This window comes from Eriocheir sinensis, chromosome 5 (assembly GCF_024679095.1).
Source record: "Eriocheir sinensis breed Jianghai 21 chromosome 5, ASM2467909v1, whole genome shotgun sequence".
In the NCBI taxonomy this organism is placed as follows: Eukaryota; Metazoa; Arthropoda; class Malacostraca; order Decapoda; family Varunidae; genus Eriocheir; species Eriocheir sinensis.
Genome location: NC_066513.1, coordinates 18,920,721 through 18,948,244, shown reverse-complemented (window position 1 = coordinate 18,948,244; position 27,524 = coordinate 18,920,721). Strand labels below are relative to the sequence as shown.

Sequence of the window (27,524 nt, the reverse complement as noted above, 5' to 3'; positions counted from 1 at the left end):
GTATAAAGTCTCGTTGTCTGGTCCAATTTGCCTCAACAGAATTGGCCATTGGGTCTGTGTCGAGGAAATAGTCTTTAAAATCAGTTGTCTTGAGTTATGGCACCCATATCGGCTCTGTTGTATAAATAAATGTTCCTGGGTAGTTGTTTTTGTGTTGTTGGTCTAATGTTTGGGTCAATGAGTACCATGTTATGGTCACTAAGTCTCTTGAGGCTCGATACAGAAATAAAAAATAATCAACCCCAGGCAAGCCAGTCTACCGTACATACCAAAAAAATAATCAACCCCAGGCAAGCTAGTCAACCGAACATACCAGAACTCCCACGGCATTACTCACCTATCAGGAGGCTACGGTGTGATGACGTCTTGGCCGCCGAGAGGAGGAGGAGGAGCAGGAAGCACGTCGTCGCCATGCTCAGCTGGTTCGACCCTTTTGGACAGTCTGGCTCAGGGACGGTTTCTTTCAGTTGCTTGAAATCTAAGATAAACTTGTCATTGCTGCGGCTCAAATAAGTACAGTTGCTTGAAGAAATATAAGATAAACTTGTCATTACTGCGGCTCAAATAAGTACAGTTGCTTGAAGAAATCTAAGATAAACTCGTCATTACTGCGGCTCAAATAAGTACATTTTTATTTTATATCGTACTTATTCATTGTGTTCCCTTCCCTCTTGTTATTCTGCAAATTTCCTATCAGTCCCGCCGACGAGACGGGACGAGCCAACCTGTCGCGGCGCCCCCTCGTGGCAGATAATGTTCAAATACAGTGTTATGCTGACCTATATCTGGCATGATCTGCATTTACTTCCTATTGAAAATAAGACATAATTATTACTTGGTGATTTACAAAGTGCCTACACAATATCCTTCAACGTTTTCTATGGTAATAAAGGCATAACTGAAACAAATGCTACCCTGCCTTTCTCTCGACCCAGCATGGGCCAGCAAACAGGAACCTTTACACAACGTTGTGTTTAGATTGTATCTTCGTCCGTCTAAAAGTTACGTCATCAGTACGTAATAATTACGTTGTGATTTTCTGACCAAACTGTTCTTGGTGATTTCCTGATTGGTGATTTTCTGACCAAACTCTGTCGTTTAATTAACACAACGTCGTTTCCAGGTTGCTGCTTGATCCAATAGAGAAAACAATTTCAAACAAATTATGAAAACACAGTATGTCGCTATTATAAACCATCGATTCAGTGGACTCATAATGTGAATAACAGTATGATTTATGTATCCATTCAGACACGTACGTTGACAAATTTATTAAATGCATTAACTCACTTGCACATCAAAAGTGGTGTACATGATTAACAGTATTCAGAGATATAATATATTTTTCTCTCACAAATATTAATGAGAGGGGTAATTTGTGATAAATCTCGTACCCTTCAAAATTTGAATGTTTCCGCGCGTGAAACAGCGACCCCGCCAGCCGCCGCCACACTAAAAACTCCTAAGTCAAAACTCAAAACAGTCAGTCGTCGTGGCCTGGCAAATGGAGTGTGCGGGTCACCATCCCCGAAGAAACTCAGCACGGTGAGTATTAAAGAGATCTGGATCACCACCATAATTATGTAAGAGAGAGAGAGAGAGAGAGAGAGAGAGAACCTATCATTAATATATATTTTTTATGTTATTTAGGTACTAACCAATTTGCATGATTATATAATTGTAATAATTATATAAAATTATATACATAATTATCATAAGTGATTTGATTTTCATGGATAAATGCTAATAAAATTTAATTTTACATTTCAATTAACCTTTTTATATTTGAAATTAATAGTCTTGACCTTTTGTTGCAGGTGCCTACTGTTACGCCATCCACTAATTAAAAGCAAGAAACTTATCCCTTCATGCAATGGATCTCTGTACAAGGGAATTGGCTTTTCTTTTTCTTTCAGTTAGTAAGATTTATCATAATGTTTGTGGCTACTGTACAATATATACCCTTTGTATATGTAGCCTACTTTAAACAAAAACTGTGCATTTTATTCTTTCCTAATAATTCAATGTCGGTGTAAAAGCTTATGTGACAGACTTCATTATCAGTGTATATTACATTTATCTAGTTTTAAGGCTCATTAGAAACATACATATTTAGAAGATTTAAATATATCCTAGTGAAATTGTTAAGAAATATTCAGTAAATACATGTTAAGTTTCCTAATCTGGTGTTTGGAATACTCTAGACAGGTGAGAATAGGGCCCTAAAAAGTGAAGAGCATGTCCTGCAAAGGTAGCAAGGACGTTGCAATAAGGTAGCAAGAAGGTCCTCAAAAGGACATAGGTACGTTGTTTCACAACGTTGTGACAACCTTTCTGGGAGTGGACAAAGTTCTGTTTCCACAACGTTTTCACAAAGTCCCACACAACGTATCAGGAACCTATTCGTAACGTTTTGACAACGTTACTGCTACGTGATATTGTTTGCTGGGTAATTGTCCACAATTTTACACTACAAAGCGGGACTGTGGCTTTCTCTTGGCTTGCATATCGATCATAAACTGGGCTTTGAGTCATTGAGAGCATAGTTTTATATCAATTTTGTCATATGTTAGGTAAGGCATCGAAGGGAACGCAATATTCAAATCATCCTTTTCCCCTGCAATGCCGTTGAACTATGGGGGCAAATGTACAACGCCCTCACATAAAGCGTAAAAGGGACACCAACTCATTACAACATGGCAGGAAATCTGAATAAAAGTGACAAGTGGGTAGAAGGACGCGGGCCGCAGGAGGAAGAGGACGCCCACAGGAGAGGTAGGACGGGCCTCTGGGAATAAATTATGACCTCTCCCTCCCCCTTCCCTGTGTCCTTCACCCACTCTTTCCCTGTCCTAAAAATCACTCCCTCACAACCCCTCCGCTATCTAATCCGACCTCTTTCTCTAATCTCTACCCACGAGGAAAATTTTTATGTCCTATTCAAACCATTGCCGCATTCCCTTCGTTCCATTCTCTATTCCCTCTCTATTCCTTAATAAACCTATCCCTTTTCATCCCTTTCCCCGGAGTATTTCCTGCCGCTTCCTAGTTTACACACTTATGATATCTCCCCTTCCCCCTTCCTTTCTCTCAGAATAAGCTAAATATAAACAAGTTAAGTGATAATCTTGAACGATAGGGAAATAAGGAAAAGTGGACACAAGCATAATCGTTTCTCACCTTCCTTCCCATCTTTTTCCTGCTTCTAATGACTTTCTTCCTCCAGGCTACCGAAAAAGTTATTGTGTACAGGAAGAAAGAAAGGAGAGATCGGCATTCAAAGTCTTTCATTGCTGCCGTCATGTCGCTCATCCGCACAAAGCCTTCACGCCACTACGGACGCATCTATAGGATTTTTTTTTCTTCATTTTTTTTTTCGTGTGTCTGTATTTGCGTCCAGTTTTTTTAGCTGGAGAGAGAGAGAGAGAGAGAGAGAGAGAGAGAGAGAGAGAGAGAGAGAGAGAGAGAGAGAGAGAGAGAGAGAGAGAGAGAGAGAGAGAGAGAGAGAGAGAGAGAGAGAGAGAGAGAGAGAGAGAGAGAGAGAGAGAGAGAGAGAGAGAGAGAGAGAGAGAGAGAGAGAGAGAGAGAGAGAGAGAGAGAGAGAGAGAGAAACCTAAGTGATTCTACATTAATCAGATGGCTCCAAAACGATGCATTTCAACTCCAGTTGATATTAAGTTGAAGGAAGTGACGGTCGAGCTTGTTTTTGAAAGAGTCAATCGTGTTACACTGGACCACTGACGGTGGGAGCTTATTCCATTCTCGCACTACAACGTTAGTGAAGAAAAATTTGGTGCAGTCTGAATTTACTTGTCTACATTTGAGTTTTACGCCATTGTTCCTCGTACGCAAAGTGTCATCGATCATAAACAATGTTGATCTGTCTACATTCGTGAAACCATTAAGTATTTTAAAACATTCGATCAGTTTTCCTCGGAGGCGACGTTTCTCAAGAGAGAACATGTTAAGGGCCCATAGTAGATTTTTGGAAGGTGTTGATTACAAATCATCGTAGCCTTTTGTGAATTTTACTCAAAGTATGTTACCATAAGATACTTCATGAGGCGAAGTTTCATGCTAATAGCTATGAAAGAATAAATAAGAAAAATAAAAATCATGAAAAATACAGTACTTTACATATTGATGTGTTCCTTACTAAGTATGAGTCGAAATCATTCACACTTAAGTTTTGTGTATACTAGAAGAGTTAGTCTTCACTGCTTATTACCTACTTTTCCCCAAAAATAATGATATACCTCTAAAACTGATTAGTGAAAAGTTACATTCCCAACATAATGAATAATAGAATTTTCAATTTTTTTTATTAATATCTGAAAAAAGTAAGTAATAATATTTGTAGAAAATCCATTCATAAAAACGCACAAAAAAAAAAAAAAAATCAGAGAAATCGGTTGATAAATAAGAAAGTTACCCTGACGGGGAAGCGCGAACCTATGTTTCGAGAAAACGAGGCTTGAAGTTGTGGGAGTGTCGCTGCCCGGCTAATGCGTCCCAGAGATGAATATGCCTCCAGGTCCTTTTGTAGCTGTTTTCTTCTTACCTTCCTCTTGATTGGCTTGTCCATTTTGCAGTTTTCCTTCATGAGGTATTTGTAGTTCTTCTCAGTGAAGGGCACTCCCGAACTACTGCACAGGTCGCTGGACAAGTATCCATTATTGAGGTTGGACACATCCTGTGCAGTAGCAAAGTCCAACATTCCCTTGGTGGCATTTTTATGCATTTGGCAGCAGCGCCATATTCTGTGGTGCAGTGACTCATTGGGATTTTGTGTCTTCCCTCTGAGACAACGCATCATTATATCATCAGTTGTTAGCCTTTTGTAGACATCTACTAGTCTCAGCCCTTCGGATCCAATCAGAACTTGATTTTCATAGTGGAATGGCTAGGTGGAATATTGCCCTTAGACAGGTTTTTGGTAGAAGCAACTATAGAGGAGCAGTGGTAAAATGAAGACATGATGTCATATCTCATTAGCAGTTGTAGCCTGGGACGGTGAACGTGATGCCTAAAAAATTTCATGATTCCTCTTACGATCTCTTGCCTTCAGAAGGTTCAATCGCTTTTTCTGCACTCCCTTTTATACTCACCCCATCTTCAGAAGAAGTGAGGATTGTGAATATGGCGGCAGTATTGAAAAAGTGAGGGATGATAAAGGACCACAGAGTGCGAAACACCCTCCTTTGTGAAAAGCCCGAGGGCTACTGGTGACGAGTGACGAGCATGTGCCCGGCCGTGACTCACAGTGTGCAGGCAGCCGCTTCAAGGTTATTGCCATACTCTCCAGTAAAAACAAAAAAAAAAAAAAAAAAAAAAAAATTCTTTAAAATTCTAGAAAAAATCGAAGAGAAATGGAAGTTTCTCATACGCCACCGTGGACCTTTTATCATGCGCTGAGCATATGGGTTGCTTTAAATGCCGTGCAGAGGCCTTTAAATTGCTCTCAGACCCATAACACTCTGCCAAGGTATTGCCAAAGTGTTGGTGAATTACTTGAATTTAAAACCTAAAAACACCACATTTGCTCCAAAATCGCTAAAAAAATCTACTATGGGCCCTTAAGGATGGAAAGCCTTTCTTCGTAAGATTTGTTGCACAAGGAAGGGATCGTTTTTGTTGCCCGACGCTGAACACCTTCTAATTTAGCAATGTCCTTTGCATGGTGGGGAGACCAAAACTGTACCGCATATTCCAAGTGGGGTCTGACTAAACTATTGTAGAGTGGAAGTATTACATCTTTATTCTTGAATAAAAAGTTTCTTTTAATGAAGCCCAACATTCTGTTTGCTTTATTTGCTGCATCGATGCATTGCTGTGAGAATTTGAGGTTTGACGCGATTTTGACCCCCAAGTCCTTAACGCATTGAACGCTTTTGAGTTTAACGCCGCGCATTTTGAGAGAGAGAGAGAGAGAGAGAGAGAGAGAGAGAGAGAGAGAGAGAGAGAGCAATGGACTCGGAGCTTCCTCCACTGACCGATAACGCCCGGGACCCAAGTACCTGTATCTCCACTGATAAGAAATCGTAAACCTAATATGGAAAAGATGAAAAATGCCAAGAGAGTAAAAGGAATTTCTCACACTATATATAAAAAAAATAATAGAACAAAGGAAATAATCTTGATCTTTGTAGTACATTAAGATTACGTAGTTTCCTAAAGCAATACGATTAATTAAATAATGATTATACAATGATATTTACGTTGGGTCTGCTTATGGTCTGCCCTTGCGTGTGTGTGTGTGTGTGTGTGTGTGTGTGTGTGTGTGTGTGTGTGTGTGTGTGTGTGTGTGTGTGTGTGAATAGGCGTAGGAATAGCTTCATAAAACTTTGCCAACTCTTTCTTTCTTTCTTTTTCTTTTTCAATTTCCTTTTTACTTTTCGATTTCTTTTTTTTCTTTCTGCCTTTTCTTTTCCAATCATTCTTTCTTTCAATCTTTCTTTCTATCTTCGCTTGCCTCTACTAGGCGATTTTTCTTCTCTCCCATTTCCTTTTCCTCATCCAAATTTTCTTTATCGTTTTCCATAATTTTGCGTTTTCTCCTTTCTAGTGACGTCGTAAGAATATATTCATCTTAAACATATTTTTTTAACTATCTAATACGTCGGTTTTGAGTTATCTCATATTGTTCTCCATACTTATGATCGCATTTTTCCCATATTTTTATTTGCCTTATATTCCTCTCGCATAGAATCCAGACCTTCCCAACTCCCCCTACCCCCTTTCTCTCTCTCTCTCTCTCTCTCTCTCTCTCTCTCTCTCTCTCTCTCTCTCTCTCTCTCTCTCCTCCCCAGAGATCCTTCATTTTTGCACATAATCTCGTCTCTTCCTCATTTTTGTTTGCTTCATTCCATATTGTCATCTTACTCTTCCTATAGTCCTTCCCCTCCCTTCCCCTCCTCACCCTTCCTCCATCTACCTCTCACCCAGCGACCACCTCCCAATACTATTCACTTTCTCTACCACTCCAATTGTCGTGCCCTACCCACAAGCAATGAACACAAAACGAACGAATTTGGAGCAATCTAAGATCATAATAGACTCAGAACTACCTGACCTGATTCTTGAAGGAAAAACACGGATGACATTGAGACTGCTGTCAACACCTCATCCTGCTTCTTATCCTCCCTCCCTCTCCCTTCGTCTATCCTCTCTTCTCTGCCTTCCTCCCCCTCTTCCTCCCTCTCGGATGCTCAGAGGTCCGTATCAGCTGAGATCAAGTTAGTGTGCCGCGTGACTCCTCTCAGCAGTGACGCTCTGAGAGACTCCAGCCACACTCTCCCTCCCACCCTGGCCACACCTCACCTCCCCCAGCCACAGTACTTAGAACATACGCAGATACATATACTCATTACTCACCCTATTCACCTCCCAGTCTAGAGCATTCGTTTCTAGTCACATCTCTGTTCCTAGCCAGATTTTTGCACCATTCCATTTACATAAACTTAGTCAAATCATAAATCCATGTTCCCTCCCACTTTCTTTATTAGATTAGTATTCCATTTTCACATCGTTCCTCATTGTCCTCGTTTTTTCATCCCTCGTCTTCGCAGTACAATGAGTCTACAAGTTAGTTTTATTAAGTAATTATTTTGATTCGTATATTTTGAGTGAGTTTGTAGTTTCTTTTTAGTACAAACTTCCCGTAAAGGCAGAACCTCCCCTCCTCCTTCTTCTCTTCCTCTTTTTTTTTCCCCTTCTCTCCTCTCCTCGTCCCTCTCCTTCCCTCCTCCTCCTCCTCGTCGTCGGTGAAATGGGTGTTGCCAAGAAGCCTCCATGTGGTAAGTGGCTCATCTGTTGTTTTTTTAGTTGTTTGGGTTCATTATAGGGAGACGTAATATTTTTTTATGCAGATTCAACTTTTTTTTTTATTAGTGTTTAGATTGGTGGATATTAGATACGTCCGTGAGTCTTCTTTCTTTCTTTATCTGGGACTAACGTGTTTGTATTTCTTTCTTTCTTTCTTTCTAGCTTTGTTTGTTTCTTTTTTTACCGCTTTCTTTCTTTCTTTCCTTTTCTCTCTTTGCTTCTCTCGTCTTTTCTTTCTCTCGTTGGCTCATTCTTTTCTTTTCTTTTCTTTTCTCCTTCCTTTCACTTATTTTTCTACTTTTCTTTCTTTCTTCTTCCTTTTTTCTTTCTTTATTTTTTCTTTCTTTCTCCTTCTTTCCTTCTTCTTTCTCCTTTCTTTCTTTCTATTATTCTTTCTTTTCTTTTTTTTCTTTTTTCTCTTTCTTTTTCTTTCATTCATTCATTCATCCTTTCTTTCTTTCTTTCCCTCCTCCTGTCTATCCGGCTGTCTCGGGCGTATATGTGGTTCAGAGGACGATTGGATAACGTGATACCATTGAGACGAGTAACTACTGAATGTGGGGTGAGAAGGTTCGATCGGCAACCTCTGTGGTAGCGATGATAACCGGTATACGAGAGGAGTGTGTGAGGAGAAGTTATTGTTATTAATCCGTGTGTGTGTGTGTGTGTGTGTGTGTGTGTGTGTGTGTGTGTGTTAGGTAAAGTGCGTGTGAGTGCTTTATAAAGTGGGGCCACCTGCTAAATTGAGATGAAACACACACACACACACACACACACACACACACACACACACACACACACACACACACACTTCGATGAAAACCAGTGTGCACCAGTCAGATAAATGGTGGGTGGGTAGGTTACTTCCCTCCTCCTCCTTTTCCTCCTTCTCCTCTTTCTCCTCTTCCTCCCGTCTCTCTTTCGTTATACCCCCCACGACAACTCACACAACATTGCATGGGCAAATAGTTAAGGATAATTAGGGATCGTTAATTTAAGGGATAGATAAGTTAAGAGATGGTTAGGGCCCTGAGTCATCGGTAATATGTATTTAACGCGAGCAGGTGATATGGTCTTTCGAGGTGTCTGGTGTTGTATCATGTTACGCCGTCGTACTCTAGGGTCGTTATATATTCTGGTTATTTCATGTATTTACTTCGGGATTTATTTCTTAACAGCCTTTTTTTATATAAGCGTTTTTTGTGGATAAGCTGCTCTGTCTTGAATCGCTTTGATGTTTTAGACTACACAGCTGCAAGGAGGAGGAAAGCAGGTATCATTATCGTTTATTACTCCCTGACTGACGATATAAATGAAGACAAAAATAAATGGAATATATACGTTTCATTCTGTTAATGTATGACTTTCTTTCGTGGCAACTCCTTCCCTTTAAGAAGCAATGCGATGTTTGTTGGGTGTCAGAAAAATTGCTGTTCTGACTAATGAAACTAATTGCAAATGCTTCAGATGCCTATACCTTTTTCAATATGATGAACTCATTTTACAACATTTTCAATTTTCGAAACCCCCCCTACCATTGTTCCTTAAATGAGAAGCGCGGTATTTTTGTTTGTTCCTTGATCTACCGCCTCTTACCGGAGAGATAAAAGAAAACGAGAGGGAATTCTTATATTTTGAGATTAATGACTTAAGTTATCAGCTCAAAACGTGTTCCGGAGAATAGAGACGCTACTTGTTCCCATATTACATAACTGAAAAAGGTTACTCCTCCCATTACATAACGGTGCCGCCGGTGAGAACCCGATGATCCAGACAGCAAATTACCCAGACGATTACAAAGCACCTCAGAATCAGTTACCAAGTACCAGCCCACTGAGCCCAGCGTGAGGTACGGAAGAACACTCCTCTTACCTAACATCACCACCGCCGCCGCCAGACCCCCAGACGGCCAGACATAAGCAGTTTAGTTGCCATAGAGCCACACTGCTGCGCCACATCCCCGGCCCAAAGACCCTGACAAGACGAAGAGTGATGTGATGACGTTTTCAGGCCGGGAAGTCCGACGGTCCAGCTTAGTCACCGGGAGAACTAAATTATGCAACTCAATTTACGATCCTTTGCCGCCTCGTCCAAGCCAATTGCGCCTCATTCATGCATGGGCGTCGGAAAACCCTACAGCGATGCATAAGTGGGGTGTGTTAATGGGTGTATCTGTTATGTGGCAAGTGGCGAATTCGTCGGATTTTACCAGTATCGTTTTATCAAGATCGAATTTTATTGAGGGAGACGTATACATATTTTTTTTTATCTTTTAACCCCTTGACTGCGGATTTCCTACAAGAAGACATCACCAGGCTACAGGAATGGAACAAAAAGTGGCTGCTACCATGCAATGGAAAAAAATGTGAAGTCCTGCACCTTGGGAGGGGATATCCAGCATACCATTACCACATGGGAAACAATCCACTATCCACCACAGAGGCAGAGAAAGACCTGGGAGTATATGTTTCCAGGCTACCAGTGAAAGCCAAATCCGTGCCAATCGCAGCGGACGGGTTAATGCAAATGATATTGTTTGGGAGCAAAACAAGAGAGTGGGAATAAAAAAATGCTAGGAACACAACAACAACAACAAAATCAACCAATAAATAAAAATAAATAAGTAAATAAATAAATAAATGAAAAATAAGTAAACAAATAAAATATAAATAAAAAAGGAAGTAAACAAGGGGCATATTTTTGTCTGGTGATGATATACGAGCGGAGGCGACGGCCGAGTGGTCAGCGTGCCTGTGGTAAGCCCGAGGACCTAGGTTCGAGTCCCACCGATGCACGTTGACAATTTTCAACAATCACCGAGTGGCGGAAGATTACCCACATGCTGCCAAAATCTTCAGTCAATCCTAATTCCAGCGACTTCGTTCAAGAGGAGCACCGGGGGGCAGCCACATCAATAATCATACATCACGGCAGCTACTATAAATAAAATTCGCCTGCGCCACTGACGGGCTGGGGTCGTCCAAGAGGCCCCTCAAGAAAGCCTACTGGAGCTATAGGAAGTACATAAAAAAAAATACAAGGAGCACTGACCGGGTGGCGGGTGTGAGTCGTGGCTGTGTCCCGCCTCTCGGGTGTGTGAATGTGGGTGTGATGTTGAGTTCCTGTCGTAATTAAACGTCGTTAATATGTAAGTCTAGGCTCTTTTGGGATCATAATTCAAACACGTGACCAAACCATGACGACACACACACACACACACACACACACACACACACACACACACACGCGCGCGCGCGCGCGCGCACACACACAAACAAGGGCATTATAATTCAGGCTATACTGGGGCTGGCAGTTGCTAATGGAGTGAACATCAACAAAGAGCCACTCATCAAGCATATACAGTATATATACTTTGCTTATCTCCGCTCCGTCCTTCACGCTGGCACTAAGCAAAACGGAAAGCACAACAAACACTGCACATCACTGTCAAACACCAACAACCATGACTCGCATTCTGAACAGGCCACGTCATGACTCACGCGGAAAGCCTACACACACACACACACACACACACACACACACACACACACCGTCGCCCCTCCCACCCCCCACACGGCAAAGATATCCCACAAGAGAATAATGGGTTTTGCCTTTTCCCCTTCTCCTCAAAATAAAAATAAAAAAAAAGTAAAAACCAAACGCAGGGCTAAAACAGTCATGCTTTTTTTCCTTCTCTCCTCAAATCAGGCCTCTTCATAACCTCATGGGGAGGCCTACACACACACACACACACACACACACACACACACACACACACACACACACACACACACACCTCCCCTCACACACACACAAAGATATCCCACGGAACAGTAATGGGTTTTCCTTTCTCCCCTTCTCCCCAAAATAAAAATAAACCTAAAACCATCGCAGAACTCAAACAATCATGACTCTTTTTCCCCTTTCTTTCCCAGGCGCGGTGCCGGCCCGGGTGGCGCTGGCGATGCTCACCTCCGCGGGGGTCGTGATGCTCTACGTCCTCCGCATCAACATGTCGGTGGCCATCGTCGCTATGGTGAAACCGATCCCTCTTCGACCCTCCCCCGACGACGCCACAGGGAACGCCTCGGCCCCCCTCACCGCCCCCACGCCTTACTGCATCGCCGCCACCCCTTCCTCCGCGCCGGTACGATGAAAACACAAGCACAAACACAGGCACCTTAATATTCAACGAAAACATGCATAGCAATCGCTTCTTTCAATGTTTAACTTGGTATTTTTCCTGCATTCAGAGGGAGGGTTATTAATTGAGGGAACTTTTTTAAATATTCAGAATTCGGTGTTTCCCGTACGCTTCAGGGTCTTTATTAACAACAAAAATATGAATGACAACGGTTACTTCTTTCGACATAACTTAGTCTTTCGCATATTTCAAAGCAGGGAAATTTAGAAAACGCACGATTTCTAGGAGTTATGCATTATACAGCAACTTTTCTTATTAAACTTCCATCTGCAATATCTAGAACCCAGTACCTTTCACACATGCTGTGGGAGGTAAATTATGAAGTTTAGTTCTTCCTACATCGAGAATTTAGTCTTTCATTTATCATAAATGGGTGTGGGGACTCCACTCACACAGCTCTCTTGGACAGAGTATACAGTCAAAGGCTCCTCGTCTCATTAACTCCCCTCCTCTTACTGACAGTTATCTACCTCTTAAATTCCGCCGCCATGTTGCCTCTCTATCTTATATCGATATTTTCATGCTGATTGCATGCTCTTCTGAATTTACTAACTGCATGTCTCCCGCCCTCCCGCGGCCCCGCTGCACTCGACTTTCTACTCTAGCTCATCCCTATACTGTCCAAACCCCTTATGCAAGAGTTAACCCCAGCATCACTCTTTCATCCCTTACACTGGTAAACTCTGTAACAGCCTTTCTTCGTCTGCATTTTCCTCCTGCCTATGACTTGACCTCCTTCAAGAAGAATGTATCAAGACACCTCTCCACTCGAAACTGACCTCTCTTTTGGCCACTCTTTACTTTTGTTTGTTGTGGGAGCGGTGAGTAGCGGGCTTTTTTTTTATACACTATTTTTGTTGCCCTTGAGCTGTCTTTGTTGTAAAAAAATACGGCAGGTTATTCATGGAGGTTACTTCTTGCAATATTTTAACCTCAGTGTCTTCCAAACAGTCCGTGGGAAGTCAATTATGAAATCTCTTGCAATATTTAGAACCCAGCGCCTTTCATTTATGATGTGGGAGGCTACTTATGTCTTTATGCGTCTCCCATACAATCTTAATATTATTGACCTCCCACTGGGAGGTCAATAATATTAAGAAACTTCCTGCAGTATTTAGAGCCCAGTGCCTTTAAAACACTTTGATGCAGGTTGATAAAGGAAACTTCCCACGCCGCAGGTAAATGTGACGGTGGAGGCTGAGGTGTGGTCGCGTGATGCCCATAACGGTACGGAGCCAGGGAGCGCGGAGCCGGACGATGGGTCATACCAGGTGAGTGGCGGGTGATGATAGAGCGGCGATAAGGAGGCGTCAGGGTGATTAGGCTCCTTAGGTAGCACTCCGCCTTATCATTTTTTCTTCAATGATCGTCTGTCTAGTGGTTATCATGTGGATTTTACTGAGGATTTCACTTTTTTCTCTCCAAATGGCGAAGTAAATAGAGTTGTGAGCATATGAAATCGCTGCGCGTGGCTCCAGTGCTCATCTCTGTTGCATCAGCACTTGAGCCTTACTATCATAGCGAGGTTTATGTCAGGTTATTAGGCCCATTCATGTACTACTTAGGGTTATTTTTTTTTTCAATGATTGTCTGTCAGTCTTGGGATTATCATGTTTATTAGTGTTACCCAAGATTTTACTACTTTTTCTCCAAATAGTGAAGTAGATGTAGTTTATTAAGCTCGTTCGTGTAATACTTAGGTCAATCTGTATTTTTTAATTTTTTATTTCGTGTCTGTTGGAGGTTGTAAAGTTAATAGATTTGTTCAGGTTATTGAGGATCTTATTTGTGTCTTCAGGTAACGATGCAGGTGCGAGTTTGATCGTGTTTTTTTTCGGGTAAGATAACTTTTTTTTTTTTTTTTTTTAAGGTGCTCGTAAAACTCCCCTAACAAAAATCTAGACCACCTCCTGAACGATGAGAAAGATAATGATGGAAAATTTAAGAGAATAGTCACTGTTATCTACATATGCCACGATGTTTTCAGACCGTTTTTATATTGTACTTGATGATTTATTTTTTCTTTACTGGTTTTACCCTTAAGAGACGCCTAGGTAAGGTTCCAAAGTAAGAATCATAATGACTATATACATCTACGTCCTCAGTCATTCCGTTATGTTGTCCATCGCTTGAGAACATTTGAACAAGCTAAAAGTTTGCATTAACATACCACGGGAAACTTAAAACACTCGTCGTTGTTTGGTAATGCTTTAAATATCCGTATGCTAACCCAACCATCCGCCCACCCACCCACACATTAACGAAAGATGATTTAATGACTTAATAAGCATCAAACATATAATGGAAAATATTGAATAGGTTCCGGAAAAATAGACCCACAAGCAGCATATTTAACCAGAGGCAATCATTTCTTTACCTGTCAGTGTGTCCATGTTTGATCAGCAGGATTTTTTGGTACCGGGCTTGGGATGGTCTGTAGTGCTTTGTTTTGGTCCTCACAGCTGTCCTTGACGGGTACGGAGAAGGGGATGGTCCTCGGTGCCTTCTTCTACGGCTACTTCGCCACCAATGTGAGATGTCTTCATGTTTTATCTTCTTGTTGGTCTTTCTCCTTCCCCTCCCTCTCTCATGGCGTTCTTTATATTCCTTCTCGTCTTTCTTTTCTTCTTTATTCCACTGCATTTCCTGTTTAATTTATACATTATTATTCTTTATCTTATAATCAGCATTACTATTATTGTCATTATTATCATTGTTGCTATTATTTCTATTACTCCTATTCCTATTACTACTATAAAGAAAGACAAAAAGAAAGTGATAGATAGACAGACAGAGTAATTTAACAAAAGCCAATATATCACATGCACTCTTTCCCGTTAGTCAAGTCTCCCTTCCTTCGGCCTAACAGATTCCCGGAGGACGCCTGGCGGAGGAATACGGAACCAAAAAGGTCTTCGGCGGGTCCATCCTTATCTCAGGGGTGTTGACGCTCCTTACGCCCGTGGCTGCGAGGGTCCACTACGTACTCCTCATCCTGCTCAGGGCTCTCATAGGACTCGTCAACGTAAATAAGAGTCATACGTAATTTTGAGAGAGAGAGAGAGAGAGAGAGAGAGAGAGAGATTAGTTCCGAAGCGGTTTCATAAGGGCTTTACGAACTGCTGAAGGTATTAAACGAGGGAGGAAAGAAAAAAAGAGAGAAAAGTAATTGTTGATGGAGTCTCGTTTGGGAAGATCGGTTTTGAAAATGATGTGAGAGAGAGAGAGAGAGAGAGAGAGAATATAACGTCGTCCTTCTCTTCCCCCAGGGCGTCGTGTATCCTGCCATGAACGTGATGGTTTCCCGCTGGATCCCTCCCCTTGAAAGGCCTCGCTTCATGTCCTTCACCTATATGTGTAAGGCTGCTACTACTACTACTACTACTACTACTACCACTACCACTACTACTACTACTACTACAACTACTACTAAAACTACTACTACTACTACTACTACTACTACTACTACTACTACTACTACTACTACTGTTACTACTACTTCTACTACTTGGCAGGTTTCATGTTTTTGTTGCCCTTGAGCTGCTTCCCTTGCTTTAAAAAGTAAAAAAAAAAGAAACTACTTAAACTACAACTATTACTACTTTCTCCTCTGCTTGTATGACTCGCTCAGTCCTAATTTGAACCCTTATCAGCTAAGCACGAAAACTTCAAGTCATCGTTTGCACTCACCACTTGCGCGCTGCTGTCATCTTCATTTCACTTCCCCCTGATAGATGGTTTGTAGGACTTAGTACTCGTGCTTGAAGTATTTTATCGCGTGCTGTATCCTTGCTGCGTCAGAAGCTGTAGTGAAGATTATTATTATTATTATTATTATTATTATTATTATTATTATTATTATTATTATTGAGATCTATGAAAAGCCACCAAGGGAAATCAAGTAGTATTCAACATTTCAATCAGGGTACTTTAATTTGAGAGCATTTTGTTTCCGCTTTACTTAAGATTTTCCATGGTATTTATATATAGTTTTTTCCTGATATAAATGTTAATTGGTGGGGGGGTATATAACTTAGTTGAATTATGCTCCATAGTTGTATTTTTAATTGGGGGTACTAATAGGAACGATGAATGGAATAATGATGACCGTGATTTGAGGTGCTGTTGCAATGATGGGATAGACAAACACAGGATAAACTATAACAAATACAACCCACAATGATGATGACGACGATGATATACAAATTCACATGCATTACTTAACTCTGACAGCGTATTTAGCCAGGGCGAGCAGCAGCTGCCACTAAAATACTGAGTTCTCCAACCCCGACCATGCATTCAGCAGCTGTTGGAGGGAAGATTAACTAGTGTTGGGTTGTTGGGGGCACCCTTGACGGAGATTCGTACCCACATAAGAGTCACGGTTTTGGCGAGACGTATGAAGATGGCGCAGCGAAAAGTAATGACGAATGGTTAGGTTGGAGATGAAGATGTAGGAAGTAGTGTTGGGTAGTTTGGTTATATTGCAGAGGAGGTTGTTGAAAGTAATGTTTGGGTAATTTGGTAGTTTGGATGTAGAAAGTCGTTTTGTTGTGTTGGATAGTTAAGTTGAATTGCATAAAAGGATGTAGAAAGAAATGTTACGTAGTTCGGTTAGATTGCAAATGTGGATGTAGAGAGTAGTGTTAGGTAGTTAGTTAGATTGCAGACGTGAATGTAGCAAGTAGTTGGGTCAAGTAGTTAGGTTAAATTGCAGAAATGGATGTAGAGATAAGTGTTAGGTAGTTAGGTTAGATTGCAAATGTGGATGTAGAGAGTGGTGTTAGGTAGTTAGATTGCAGACGTGAATTTAGCAAGTAGTTGGGTCAAGTAGTTAGGTTAAATTGCAGAAATGGATGTAGAGATAAGTGTTAGGTAGTTAGGTTAGATTGCAAATGTGGATGTAGAGAGTAGTGTTAGGTAGTTAGATTGCAGACGTGAATGTAGCAAGTAGTTTCGTTAAGTAGTTGGGTTGGATGTCAAATGTTGATGTAGGAAATATTGTTGGGTAGTTAGGTAATAGCTGAAATAGATGAAGAAAAAAAAACGATAGATGTGTATTTATAGATGATTATAGACTATACAAGTAATTTCATTCAGTAATGGTGGTAAGCGCTCTCTCTCTCTCTCTCTCTCTCTCGTGCAAAAATCTGCAACGCGATGTCCATGGCTTACATATTCAAAAGATGCTTCATAACTAATTAGAATATTCAAACAAGTGAAGCTCAAGGGCAGGGTGGTGTGTAAACAGACCACAAGGTTACAAGGAAGAGAGACAACAAACAAAATTAATGGAACTCGCTTCTGCTTTACGTTGACTACTTCTTTTATCTATTATCTCCTTTTCCTTCAGCCACATGTTTAACGACTTGAATAGATAAACACATGCCTAACATTCACAAGATTCTGAAATATAACTACAACCTGATTCCTGATACCCCCCTCCCCCTTCACACACATAATCCACAAATACAGGTGTCAACAGGTATCCTCACGTAACTCTAAGCATCCAGAGGTGTCAAGAGATCCCTAATAAGTGTCCTTTCTATATTAGCGAAGACATCTTCTCCCTGCCTGTGTGTGTTTTGCTGGCGGGAAAACAGATTATCTTCCCCTTACTCTCTAGGTTGTCTACAGATCTTTGCACTTCTACTATTACTACTACTACTACTGCTACTACAATCTCCCCCTTTTCACCACCAGCCAACACTCTCGGCACCATCATAACGTTACCCGTGTGCGCCGTGGTGGCCGACACGATGGGGTGGCCCGCTGTTTTCTACATCAGCGGCGCGGCGTCCCTGGTGTGGGTTGCCGCCTGGGCCCTCCTGATGCACGACTGCCCCAGCGAGCACCCGCGGATCAGCCAGGAGGAGAAACGTTACATCCTGGACGCCATCAGTAAGGGAACCACGAAGAACAAGGTGAGTATGGGGGAGCGGAGGGGGAATGTGTGTATATGCGCGCTCTCTCTCTCTCTCTCTCTCTCTCTCTCTCTCTCTCCTAAACATTTAATATTTTTCTTTTTGATTTAATATAAAAGAAAGAATTAGAGGAAAAAGTACAGAGAGAGAGAGAGAGAGAGAGAGAGAGAGAGAGAGAGAGAGAGAGAGAGAGAGAGAGAGAGAGAGAGAGAGAGAGAGAGAGAGAACCCCCCCCACAACCCTCCCTCTACTCCGCACATTACACTCCTACATTCATACCATTTTCATACCTCCACCCCACGCCTCCTTCCAAGTCCTCCTCCCCCTCCTATGTTCCCTACCCCTTTATACCCCTTTCTCGCCCCCCACAGCCCCGCCGCACCCCGTGGAAGGCCATCATATGCAGCGTGCCTCTATGGGCCACCACCACCGCCCATATCGGCAGCATGTTCGGGTTTAATCTCCTCCTCACGCAACTTCCTTCTTATATGGACAGCATCCTCGGCTTCTCCATCACCAGCGTAAGTTTGCAAAGAAGGAAAAGGAGGTTACTATCATAGGAGTTTTTTTATCTTATTTTCCTTGTCTGTTTTGTTTTCATTCTCGGTATTAATTTTCTTTCTATTTTCTTTTTATCTTCCTTCCATGATAAGTTTGTAAAGGAGGATGAGGTTATAAGTGTTTTTATTTTTTTATTTTTTTTATTTGCACTGTTGGTGTTTTCTATTTTTCTTTCTCCCACGAAAATCATCCTTGGGTTCTTCATCACCAGTGTACGTATGTAAAGGAGGATGCTTCTTTTCTTGTCTTATCTTCCTTGTCTTATCTCTATCTGTAGGAACTCTTTCCATTCACTTTTTTTTTTTCGTTTGTACTTTTGTTCTCGGTTTTCTTTGCGTCCCTGATTCAACTTTCCGTCCCATTATTTTTACTTCCCTGCATAACCGTGTGTCTTAACCTTGCCTCGTTTTCACTGCTCTTGTTATTTGTTCCATATTAGTTTTCGTCACTGGGCTTTGTTGTTGTTATTTGTTCCATTTCCCTTTGCATCACTGATTTAAGTTTTCGCCCCGTATACTTATCCTCCATCATAACGGCGTGTCATTAGAACATTTTTCTATTGATCTTATTATTGTTTTCTTCCATTCCCTTTCCCGTCACTGGTTTAACTTTCCGTTCCAATGTTCTCCTTCCTCAGAACGGCCTGCTCTCCGCCTTGCCCTTCCTCTCGCAGTTCTTGGGCAGCACCGGCTCGGGGGTGCTGGGCGACTGGCTGCTGACGAAGGGTTACCTCACCGTCCACACCTCCAGGAGACTCTTCAACACCACCTGTAAGTAAACTAGCGGTGACGAGGCATGGGTATAGTGGTGGTGTTGATGGTGATGATACCTATACTTTTTTAGCTTGTTGTTTATCTTCTTAGTCTAAAATCATTCCAAGTGTTTTTGAAAATCTATCAGGCTCGTTGCTATTGTTGTTGCCCTTGTCCTTGTTCTTATTCGTCTTTTTTTCTTTTGGTTTATTTATTTCCATTCATGTTCCTGCTTTTTGGTTTTCTTTTATCATCTCCCTCCTCCCCTTTCTACGACCATTATTCTTCCTATCCCTATCACCTCCTATCTCTTTTTCACTCTCCAACCTCTTCCTTCTTACCCCACATCCTTCTCCCTACATACCCTCACCTTTCTCCCCCGTCAGCCCTGCTCCTTCCCGGCATCATCCTGGTGGTGGTGGGCTACGCGGGCTGCAACACCGCCCTGGCCGTGGCTTTGCTGTGTCTCGGCAGCGGCTTCAGCGGCGGCATCTGCTCCGGACACTTGGCCAACCACCTGGACCTGTCGCCGAACTTCTCAGGTAAATGGGTGTTAGTTGTGTTGTTTTCTTGTTTCGTTCGTAGTTATTTTCGTTTCGTTTTGCAGTTGTTCTTGTTTTTATTTTATGTTCATTCATTTTCTTGTTCTTGTTCATCTTGTTCTTCCTCTTTTATTCTTTTTCTTGCTGTTTTCACTTTTCTCTTCCCGTCATTCTTTTTCTTTTTTCCCTCCTCTCTTCCCCTTTCTTCTTCTTCTTTCCTCCTCTTCCTTCTACATTTTTCTTTTTTCTAGTAAACTTATTCGAACACTATGACCTCTTGTGACCTTTAATGACCTCGTTTGACTTTACATGACCCTAGTATAACCCACGAATGACCTCAATATTACTTTATGGCCTCTCATAACCCCGCGTGACCTCTGTTTGACCTCCTTATGGTCTATATATGCCCTCTTTTGACTGTCTGCCCCTGTAAATCTCCTGTTTGACCCCTCTTTGACCTCCCCAGGCACCATCCTCGGACTCAGCAACACACTGGCGTACATGGTGTCGATGTGTGTGCCAGTGATCGTCGGTGCCATGACTCCAGGACAGGTGGGTGAGGTGTGGGGGCCAGGGCAAGGAGCTGAGATTTAGAGTGATTGAGAGTGAAACTTAGAAAGAACACACGAGCCTAAAAACAAAACACACACACAAAGAAACTTTCCTTCAATTATTGTCTAGAGTAGTGTTTCTGATAGGAGCACTAATACTAACGGGATGGAATGATGATGATGATAATGATGACGTACAAATTGGCATGCATTCCTTTCCCTCCCCCAACAGACCCTTCAGGAGTGGCAGACAGTGTTCTGGATGACCGGCGTTATGTACACCGTCACGTGGCTCGTCTTCCTCGCCTTCAGTTCGACGGAGATTCAGTCCTGGAACTACGGGGAGGACCATCAGGTGGAGAAAAAGAGGAAACCTGACGGGGGAGATGCGAATGGGGAAGGAGTGCAAGATGTAGAGGAGAAAAAGCTGTTCCTCTCTTCTAATGGCAAACCTCAGATAGTGTAGAGAAGGATGGATGAGTGTAGGGAAGGAAAGTGAAGGAGGAACGGAAGAAGAAGCCGGATAAAGAAAACATGAAGGAGAAGGAAGAAACGGATTAGACAGAGGAAAAGCTTCGTCACTCACCTAATAACAAACCTCAGATAATACAGATAATCATGAGGCATATGGAGGGAAGGACGGGAGACAAAGGAAGGGAAAGAAGAGAAAGCCAGATGTAGGGAAGACGGAGGATGTTATAGGAACGCAAACGATAAAGAAAACTGTCTACCTATCTTGTTCTCAGCGACAATAGTTATAATAGTCAAAAGAGGGGCAGAGTAAGTGTAGGGAAGGCCGGGAGACGGAGGAAAGGGGAGACGAGGAAGGCAGACGAAGGAAAAACGGAAAAAAGGAACAGGAACTAAAAGAGATAAGAAAAGGGTACACCTATCTTTTTCTCACAGCGACGAGGCTCAGGCACCGTTGGCAGATTATCGTACTCAGAGCATAGTATTTACCGGTTTCTGACGCATAACTATTGCCAAGAAACATCAGGAATTTACTATTTTAACGATAATTATAAGTGAATCTCGTTATTGAGGTCCAGAAGATAGTTTTCGGGTCGGAAGTCGGTAAATATGAGGCTGAGTACGACAATCTGGCGACGTTGGGCTCAGGCAGGGTTACCAAATTATCGTATTCAGACACTCAGAACATCGTATTTTCCAGTTTCTGAGTCACAGCTATCGCAAAGAAACGCCAATAAGTAATGCTTTTAACGAGAACTTTAACTGGTATTTCGTTATCTGTGTGGGAAAGAAAGTTTTGGGCCCTGGAACTGATAAATGCGATGTTTTGAGTACGATAATTTAACAACTCTGGTCTCAGATAATGTAGGTAAGGATGGAGCAAATGTGGGAAAAAGAGTGAGACAGAGGAGAGACGGAGAGGGAAGCCAGACGAAGGAAACACGCGAGAAAGAAAAAAAAGGAGACAAGAAATAGATAAGCAAAACGGTCGTCCTCTCTTCTTCTCTTAGCAACAAGCCTCAGTTAAAATTACCATTCCTCAAACTGAACAGGGAGAGAAGGGAAAGCCAGTCGGGGAATACACGGAGAAGAAAACAGTAACACAAGACATAGACTATACAGATAAGAAAGGTCTTCATCTCTTCTCTTAACAACAAACCTCAGTCAAAATCCTTATTCCCCAAACTGAACATGGGGACAATTAAAAGAGTAAGCCAGTCGGGAAATAAACGGAGGAAAGAAGAGGAACAAAAGATATAGACGAGAAAAATATATTCCTCTTCTCCTCCCAGTGAAAAGTCTCAGTTAAAATTATACCTCAAACTTTTCCTGAAACTCGATATTCCTTTCGGCATTACTCTCACTATCTACTTTGGAGCCTCTTATCAGTACTAAGATCCCTGTTCCTCCCGTCTACTTATCAATGTATGAAGAGGCGACCCAGTTAGTACATAGGCAATTGTGAACCTGTACTCTCAAGAAGCCTGGTATAGATAAAGAGGGGAAAGTGCATAGATTAGGCGATGAAGAGACAGGACTAACACAGCAACAGATGATCTCATTGACATATATAACGCAGAAAAATCTCACGTGAAAAAATGTATATATGTTAATGCAATCTCACTCATGTTTTTTGCTACTTTCGTTATGTATATTTGTTTTGACTCTTCAATAACTTACTTTTTTATGGTTATCAAGTTAAATAAAAAAAGGGGAGTCAGTTCTGTGTTTGTATGCTTTTTTTTATTGCTTTATGCAGGCGTTATTGAATGTTTTTTTTTTTAATATGCGGTTGGTTGTCTGTCGTGGCTTTACAGGTTCATCTTTTTTACGGCGTGATCGTGACGTGTTTACTCGCCACACACGTCACGCTGTCAGCCGCCGAGCAGTAAGTCACCACATTGATGCTTTGACGTAACATTGATGGACCGCAATACCGTGTGAGTGCAGAAAAAATTAACGACATGAACGACAACACTGACTCTGTAATACATAAATTCTCAAGTCAGGTCAGTTTGTTTATGTTTGTGCACGTGACATTGATGGTCCGCAAAATCGTGAGTGTATAAATTAATAAGAATAAAAAACACGATAAAGTCTACCTCCACCACCACCACCACAACAACAACACCAACACTGACTTTGCAATAAATTAATTCTGAAGTACATTTTGATAATTACGCTAAAAAGTGATGTTGACCAGGTGGAGAGATGAAGTTAGAGCATTTGCCGGAGTCGCAGGATGGAGTACACTAACTAACATCAGACAGAGAAGTGGAGGACGTTGGGAAAGGCCGTTGTCCCTCCTGCAGTGGATTAGTAATGGCTGATGATGATGACAAACATTCTTGAAGTGAAGTAACACGACTGAAAATGCAAACGATATTGATAAAAAAGCATGAAACTGTATTTTTTGTTTTATTGCTCGGCAAACAAGCACCTCCCATTCTTTATTGTTACAGTAAAGTTAATATATCAATATGTCAAACTCAAACAAAACACTAAGACATCACATTCATCAGATATCCGACACTTCATCTTCTTCACGTCATGATTTTAATCTCTGCGAGGCGACGGTGTTAAGTTTCATGATTTAGCTTCCTTCTTTTGTCTTTCCTTCCTTTCCTTTTTCTTCCCAGTACTTCCCTCTCTCTCCCTCCCCGCCAGGAAACCATTTACTATTTCTTCGTATTCTTTTATTTCCTTTTTTCCTTTCCTTCCCTTCCGGCTCCCATAAATTGCTTTCCTTTTTATCTCTCCTTCCTTTCCTTCCTCCCTTCCCTGTGATAAACGACTACACTCTACTATTTCTTCCTTCTTTTTACTTCTTTCATTCTTTTGTCTCACACATATTCTCCCTCCCACCAATAGCTTTCTCCCTGTCTTTTCCTTCCTTCCTTTGTGCCCTTCCTTCTCTCCCTCACTCCCTGCTAGCTAACGTTTTCTACCTAACAGTTTCTCCATCCCACTTACAACGCTCTTCATTCTGTGGAACATCATCTCTCCTCCTCTAAACCTCACCTTCTCTTCCTTACCGAAACACAGGTTTCTGAGGCTACTGACAGCAATCTCTACTCTGTTCCCTCCTACTATCTCTATCCTAAATTTCAATCCAAAGCTGGATGTTGCGCCTACGTGCGCAACGACATCACTTGCTCTCGTGCCCACGACCTTGACTCTTCTGAATTTTCCACCATCTGGTTAAGACTTCACTGTCATTCTATTACTAAATACATCTGTGCTGTTTATCTCTCACCTAACTCTACCAACTATGTAAAATTCTTTGACTATTTGAATTCTAAAGTGGAGCACATCTTGACCCACTCTCCCTTCGCTGAAATCTCCATCCTAGGAGATTTCAATGTTCCTCAGCTTTGGCTTTCATCCTCTTTCACTGACCATCCTGGTGAACAAGCCTACAACTTTGCTATCCTCAACGACCTAGAGCAGTTGGTCCAGCACCCTACACGTATTCCTGACCGTCTTGGAGATCGGCCCAACATTCTAGACCTCTTCCTTACCTCAAACCCTTCTGCTTATTCTGTCAAACTGTTCTCTCCGTTGGGCTCCTCCGATCACAATCTTATTTCTGCATCCTGTCCTATCGCTCCTGTACATCCTCTGGACCCACCGAAGAGGCGATGCTGCTGGCATTTGCTTCAGCTCGGTGGGACGACCTGAGGATGTACATTCCCGTGGAATGATTATTGCTTCCAGGATAGAGACCCTCTGTGTGTGCTCAGCGCATCACAGAGGTGATTATCTCTGGAATGGAGGCATACATTCTCGTTCTTTCTCTACTCCTCACGCTAAAAAGCCTTGGTTTAATCACGCTTGTTCTCGTGCTGTCAATGATAGAGGTAGCTCACAAAAGATACCAGAGCCTTCAAACTAATGCTAATTATGAACTTTACATTTCTGCCCGAAATCGTGCCAAATCTATTCTCCGACTAACCAAAAATTCTTTCATTAATAGAAAATGTCAAAACCTTGCTTTCTCTAACTCTTCCCGTGACTTCTGGCATCTAGCCAAATACATCTCCTCACCGTTCACTTCGTCATCTGTCCCACCACTCCTCAGTCCTGACGGCAACACTGCCGACTCATCTATCTCTAATGCTGAACTCTCCACTCAAACTTTATCAAAAAACTCCACTCTGGACGAATCTCGGCAAATAACTCCAACTCATCCCCCTCTGACTCCTTTATGCCTGTTATAAAGATTCTTCAAAATGATGTTTTCTATGCCCTCTCTGGCCTCAATCCTCAGAAGGCTTATGGACCTGATGGAGTGCCTCCTATTGTCCTTAAAAACTGTGCCTCCGTGCTGTCACCCTGCCTGGTCAAACTCTTTCGCCTCTGCCTGTCAACATCTACCTTTCCTTCTTGCTGGAAGTATGCCTTCACACAGCCTGTACCTAAGAAGGGTGACCGCTCCAATCCCTCAAACTACCGTCCTATTGCTTTACTTTCTTGTCTATCTAAAGCTTTTGAATCAATCCTTAACCGTAAGATTCAAAAGCACCTTTCTCTGACCTTCTATCTGATCGCCAGTATGGGTTCCGCAAGGGCGTTCTACTGGTGATCTCTACTCTTAACTGACTCTTGGTCATCCTCTTTTAGCCGTTTCGGTGAAACTTTTGCTATTGCGCTGGACATATCAAAAGCTTTTGATAGGGTCTGGCACAAATCTTTGCTTTCTAAACTACCCTCCTACGGTTTCTATCCTTCTCTCTGTACCTTTATCTCCAGTTTCCTTTCTGACCGTTCTATTTCTGCCGTGGTAGACGGTCACTGTTCTTCCTAAATCTATTAACAGTGGTGTCCCACAGGGTTCTGTCCTATCTCCCACTCTTTTTCTGTTGTTCATTGATGATCTTCTTTCCAAAACGAACTGTCCTATCCATTCCTACGCCGATGATTCCACTCTGCATTATTCAACTTCTTTTAATAGAAGACCCACCCTTCAGGAACTTAACGACTCAAGGCTGGAGGCTGCAGAACGCTTAGCCTCAGACCTTACTATTATTTCCGATTGGGGCAAGAAGAACCTGGTGTCCTTCAACGCCTCAAAAACACAGTTTCTCCACCTATCCACTCGACACAATCTTCCAAACAACTATCCCCTATTCTTTGACAACACCCAGCTATCACCTTCCTCAACACTAAACATCCTCGGTCTATCCTTAACTCAAAATCTCAACTGGAAACTTCATATCTCATCTCTTACTAAATCAGCTTCCTCGAGGCTGGGCGTTCTGTACCGTCTCCGCCAGTTCTTCTCCCCTGCACAGTTGCTGTCCATATACAGGGGCCTTGTCCGCCCTCGTATGGAGTATGCATCTCATGTGTGGGGGGGCTCCACTCACACAGCTCTTCTGGACAGAGTGGAGGCAAAGGCTCTTCGTCTCATCAGCTCTCCTCCTCATACTGATAGTCTTCTACCTCTTAAATTCCGCCGCAATGTTGCCTCTCTTTCTATCTTCTATCGATATTTCCACGCTGACTGCTCTTCTGAACTTGCTAACTGCATGCCTCCCCCCCTCCCGCGGCCCCGCTGCACTCGACTTTCTACTCATGCTCATCCCTATACTGTCCAAACCCCTTATGCAAGAGTTAACCAGCATCTTCACTCTTTCATCCCTCACGCTGGTAAACTCTGGAACAATCTTCCTTCATCTGTATTTCCTCCTGCCTACGACTTGAACTCTTTCAAGAGGAGGGTATCAGGACACCTCTCCTCCCGAAACTGACTTATCTTTCGGCCACCTCTTTGGATTCTTTTTAGGAGCAGCGAGTAGCGGGCTTTTTTTTATTAATGTTTACTTTTTTGTGCCCTTGAGCTGTCTCCTTTGCTGTAAAAAAAAAAAAAAAAAAAAACCTTCTCCGTCTCTTCCTTCCTTCCTTTCTACTACGCGCTATACCTTCCCTCCCTCTCCCTGCATTCATCCCCCTACCCCCATCCCTCCATCTGCTACTAGCCTGTCCTGTCGTGTCGTTCATCACCCCACGTCAAGGGCAGTGATTGAAGAGTGCAGTGGCGGAGGTGAATAAATAAACTAATATTGGCAGTTTGGTCAAGAGCGCCGACCGAGGCCGTGACGCAAAGAATGTCAACAGAAGGTGATTGGCAGCCGGGAGGAGCACGAACACGACCAGCCGACCAATGGGAGGCGAGGAAAGACACATGTGCTGATGTGGTTTGTGGATGCTTGGTTAGGGAGAGGAGGGATCGACGAGTACTAACACTTGATACATTAAGACCTAGATAGATAAGTAGATAAGGTAAAGGTAAAGTTGGGTACATATGTTATAGCTAAGCGTTACGTCGGTTCTTATCTCTATTACCTCTGCCCATAAGTTGGTAATAGAAAATAAAGTTGGGTGCATATAACTGTAAATAAGCGTTGCGTCAGTGGTCATCATGTCCCTTTTGTCCTTTTTTTTTTTTTTTTTTTTTACAGCAAAGGAGACAGCTCAAGGGCACAAAAAAGTAAACATTAATAAAAAAAAGCCCGCTACTCGCTGCTCCTAAAAAGAATCCAAAGAGGTGGCCGAAAGATAGGTTCAGTTTGAGTCTGTGGTGGGTAAAGGCAAAGTTGGGTACATAAGTTATTGCTAAACGTTGCCTCGGTGCTCATCTCTGTTACCTCTGCACTTGATTCTGTAGTGGGTATAAGAAGTCATTACGAAGA

At 42.3% G+C, this 27,524-nt stretch overlaps 1 protein-coding gene and 1 long non-coding RNA gene across 4 annotated transcripts in view; one reads left to right on the top strand and one right to left on the bottom strand.

Moving 5' to 3' along the window:
- Positions 1 to 20,695, bottom strand: part of LOC126984798 (uncharacterized) — a 30,198-nt gene extending 9,503 nt beyond the window's left edge. The window contains exons 1-7 of one of the 3 annotated variants that reach the window (XR_007737815.1): positions 20,593 to 20,695; positions 17,762 to 17,916; positions 16,254 to 16,334; positions 15,719 to 15,832; positions 14,406 to 14,674; positions 10,876 to 10,946; positions 338 to 478 (exon numbers count right to left, since the gene is read on the bottom strand). This is a non-coding gene — a long non-coding RNA (uncharacterized LOC126984798). The remainder of the gene's footprint in view (positions 1 to 337; positions 479 to 10,875; positions 10,947 to 14,405; positions 14,675 to 15,718; positions 15,833 to 16,253; positions 16,335 to 17,761; positions 17,917 to 20,592) is intronic. The other 2 variants (XR_007737813.1, XR_007737814.1) reach the window with 2 other exon arrangements.
- LOC126984797 (sialin-like) lies at positions 7,219 to 22,550 on the top strand. Its single transcript, XM_050838904.1, has 12 exons — positions 7,219 to 7,796; positions 11,760 to 11,971; positions 13,207 to 13,299; positions 14,491 to 14,559; positions 14,898 to 15,053; positions 15,298 to 15,385; positions 17,732 to 17,952; positions 18,324 to 18,473; positions 19,151 to 19,283; positions 19,652 to 19,807; positions 20,274 to 20,359; positions 20,591 to 22,550. Exons 1-12 carry the CDS (start codon positions 7,769 to 7,771, stop codon positions 20,822 to 20,824), a joined length of 1,626 nt encoding a protein of 541 aa, XP_050694861.1. The 5' UTR covers positions 7,219 to 7,768; the 3' UTR covers positions 20,825 to 22,550.
- Positions 22,551 to 27,524: the final 4,974 nt, after the last annotated feature.

Bases quoted from the DNA above. Each gene is read 5' to 3' on its own strand.
- LOC126984797 (XM_050838904.1), top strand. From the start codon at position 7,769: ATGGGTGTTGCCAAGAAGCCTCCATGTG. The intron at 11,972-13,206 runs GTACGATGAAAA...CCCACGCCGCAG, and splicing joins CCACCCCTTCCTCCGCGCCG to GTAAATGTGACGGTGGAGGC. The intron at 20,360-20,590 runs GTGGGTGAGGTG...CTCCCCCAACAG, and splicing joins GTGCCATGACTCCAGGACAG to ACCCTTCAGGAGTGGCAGAC.